A 3675-nucleotide genomic window follows, 5' to 3' on the forward strand; every position below is an offset into this window, starting at 1 on the left:
ATCCGAATACTTCTCTCGATTCGAGACAGTGTTTTCCGATTATAGTGGCCAGGACATGACCACTGCAACCGGACATCACCTCTTTGTCCAGAATTATGTGAAGGGTCTGTCACAGGAAGTCTCCCAGAAGTTACAGACCAGCGAGAGTAGTTGGGCAGCCTCCAAACCCGCGGCTATCCTCCAGATGGCCCAGTACTACGAACACCAAAAGAATGAGAACGATAGGGCGTCCGAGAGAAAGAAAAAGGAGCTGAAGGAAAGGGTAATGATCGCACAGTTGCAAGGGGTGACCATAGGAAGGGAACCTCCCAAGGGAAACTACCAACCGACTGCCCTTAGGAAACTACCCCCTAGAGACCATGCACCCGCACCCTACGTTGGACGCAGGGACTTAGACGAGAATCAGTGTGCATTCTGTAAAGGGTTCGGACACTGGAAATCCCAGTGCCCGGTCCTTCTGGATATGAACAAGAATAGGGACACAAGAGACATAGCAAACAGCCCCAGAAATAGCGGACAGGGACGAGGGTACACGAACGACACCACCAGTGACAGGCCATACAGACCAAACACCTTCGACCGCCCCCGACAGAACCAGTGCCAGCAGTCCGACTACGAAAACACCCATGACTTTGCATAGGACCGCCAGGGGCAAGGGAGGGGTCCAGTCGAACTCCGTGTTGACCAGCAAGGTCCTTACATCACTGCTAAGGTCCTGGGCACAAAGTCTCCATTTTTGGTAGACACTGGGGCGACACGTAGTGCACTATCTAAACGGCTGATCCCAAGGGCACCCTTGTCTGGCTCACATGTAACCTCAATAGGCTTTGATGGAACGCCCTCCACTAATCCCTTGTCCGCACCAATCTCCTTTGACTTGGAAAATAACACCACTGACACGAAATTTCTGCTCTCCTCCAACACCCCCGACGCCATTATGGGTCTTGATTTACTAAAACATTTCCGGGCTACCATCAGATGTTCCCCAGACGGAGTCCGAGTCATACTGCACGATAACCCAGATCTGTTCAGGCCTTGTCTCACACGACGTATGTTCTCCATAACCGATGCTGACCTGTCCCTACTTGACACGTTACCCACACATCTATGGGCTAAAACCGACTCAGACGTAGGACGCATGATGATCGACCCTGTACACATAACTGTCCGACCGGACGCAGTGCTCCCAAAGCTTCCACAGTATCGGATATCGCCCGAAGGCGAGAAGGCGTTGGTGGAAATCATCCAGTCCCTAGTTGATGCAGGAGTGGTAGAAGAAGTAGTTAGTAATATTTGCAACAGCCCTATCCTACCCATTGTTAAGAAGCAAGGCGAGGGAGATGAGAAAGCATACCGCTTCATTGTCGACTTACGAGAGGTTAACAAAGTAGTCATACCTCAGTACCCCGTAGTCTCAGATATCACCACCATCCTCACCCTGATTCCGTCCACTGCCACTACTTTTACCGTTATTGATCTCAAGAACGCATTCTTTTCCATCCCCATCCACCCAGACAGCCGCTACCTTTTCGGCTTCACCTTAAAAGCCCGTTCGTACAGATTTTGTAGGGCACCACAGGGCTACACTGAGAGTCCCAGCATATATAGCCAGGCCCTCAAGAGACAACTGGATGCAGTTCAACTACCGGACGGAGTGGTGTTAATACAGTATGTCGATGATATTCTTTTGGCGGCCGACACCACTCCGCTCGCAGTCACAGCCACCATCCACCTCCTCCACTTCCTCGCGGAGAACGGTCACAAGGTCTCCAGGAAGAAGTTGCAATTCTGCCAACCCCAAGTGACATACCTAGGCCACCTCATATCCAAAGATGGGAGGAAGCTTACACCTGACCGAATTCAGACCATCCTAGAAACCCCTGTTCCCAAAACTCAGAAGCAAGTGCGGTCTCTGGTAGGCCTCACCTCCTTCTGTCGACAGTGGTTGCCAAACTTCAGTCTTATTGTAAAACCTCTGCTTTCCCTGTTGGCTAAAGATGTCCCCTTCCCCCTCCCCTGGACACCCGAATGCCAATCCTCCTTCAAAGAATTACGAGATGCCCTTTGCTCAGCACCAATCCTAGGAACCCCAGACTACACTAAACCTTTCTCCCTCTTCACCCACGAAAGGGAGTGATGCGCGTTGTCTGTTCTAACCCAGTCCATAGGTCCCAAGCAACGCCCTTGTGCCTACTTCTCTGCCACTCTTGACCCTGTAGCCAGAGCTTTGCCCGCCTGCCTTCGAGCGGTAGCCGCCGCTGCTGTCTCTATCCGACAAAGTGAGGGGATCGTGCTTTCAAACCCCCTCACCGTGCTAGTACCCCATGCAGTTGACACCCTCCTGAACCAGACTAAGACTCAACACCCTGAAACTATCCTGCACTGGAAATGGCGGCTGCGTGCGCATGCGCGCTGCTGACAGAACCTGATGACCGAGAGAGGAGTCGTATTGAGCAGAAGAGGCGATTACACGAGAGGAGACCCCGACCTGCACGCTGTACCCGGCGCCCCCATATCCTTGCGCCGGCCTCAGCATGATCAAAGCCATACTTATCTTCAACAACCACGGCAAACCGCGGCTCTCCAAGTTCTACGAGCATTACACTGAAGATACCCAGCAGCAAATAATAAGGGAGACGTTTCACCTGGTTTCTAAGAGGGATGAGAATGTTTGTAATTTCTTGGAAGGAGGCCTCTTGATAGGTGGCTCAGACAACAAGCTGATATACAGACACTATGCTACGCTATATTTTGTCTTCTGCGTTGACTCGTCAGAAAGTGAACTTGGCATTTTGGACCTAATACAAGTATTCGTTGAAACTTTAGACAAATGTTTTGAAAACGTCTGCGAGCTCGACCTCATTTTCCATGTTGACAAGGTACACAATATTCTGGCAGAAATGGTAATGGGAGGAATGGTGCTAGAGACCAATATGAACGAAATTGTCACGCAAATTGATGCCCAGAACAAACTGGAGAAGTCTGAGGCTGGTTTAGCAGGAGCTCCAGCCCGCGCTGTGTCAGCAGTAAAGAATATGAACCTTCCCGAGATGCCACGAAATATTAACATTGGTGACATCAGTATAAAAGTGCCAAATCTGCCTTCATTTAAATAAAATGGCTACTCCCAGGTAAAATGTAAAATAAAAAATATGTATTGTTAAAATGCAGATTCACAAATGGTTTCTTTACCAAATAAAATGAGAAAAGCCCCCCTTTTTCTACCGGTTAAACGTTGAGGTACTCTGTGGAAGGAACACTGTATAAACTTATAATGTGAAAACTACGTTTTGTTTTAGTTTTGCATAATGTATTTTAAAGAATTAAGTAGTTTCAGTCTGAATCTTAAGGACATTCCTGTGCCCTGTAAGAGGCATGTCACTATCCTCTGACTACTACAGTATTCTAAGAAAGTATTTAAGGATTGTCTTCTCATTGTGTAATCCACAGTCTTCGGATAGTTGTTTGGCTTTGCACTTACTAAAGCAATTACATTCCTGGACAAGTCTCAAGCCTTCTTGGGATAATACGATTCTATGTCGATAGCAAACTTCTTCTTTATTTTTCCTGTGTAACAGCGTACAATTTAACTGGATTGAATTTGTAAATATCTGTATCTGAACTCCATTGTACCTCAGCAATAAATTGTTTCAATGTCTCAAAAAAAAAAAAAAA

General features: G+C 47.9%; 1 protein-coding gene across 1 annotated transcript; it reads left to right on the plus strand.

The window, feature by feature from the left end:
- The first annotated feature begins 2409 nt into the window (after positions 1 to 2409).
- Positions 2410 to 3456, plus strand: LOC146834778 (AP-3 complex subunit sigma-1). Its single transcript, XM_085602315.1, has one exon. It carries the CDS (start codon positions 2535 to 2537, stop codon positions 3114 to 3116), a length of 582 nt encoding a protein of 193 aa, XP_085458441.1. The 5' UTR covers positions 2410 to 2534; the 3' UTR covers positions 3117 to 3456.
- The last annotated feature ends 219 nt before the right edge of the window (positions 3457 to 3675 follow it).

This window comes from Triturus cristatus, chromosome 4_2 (assembly GCF_964204655.1).
Source record: "Triturus cristatus chromosome 4_2, aTriCri1.1, whole genome shotgun sequence".
Lineage (NCBI taxonomy): Eukaryota > Metazoa > Chordata > Amphibia > Caudata > Salamandridae > Triturus > Triturus cristatus.

What these genes read in the sequence shown, in the direction of transcription:
- LOC146834778 (XM_085602315.1), top strand. Translation starts at nt 2,535, where the DNA reads ATGATCAAAGCCATACTTATCTTCAACAACCACGGCAAACCGCGGCTC.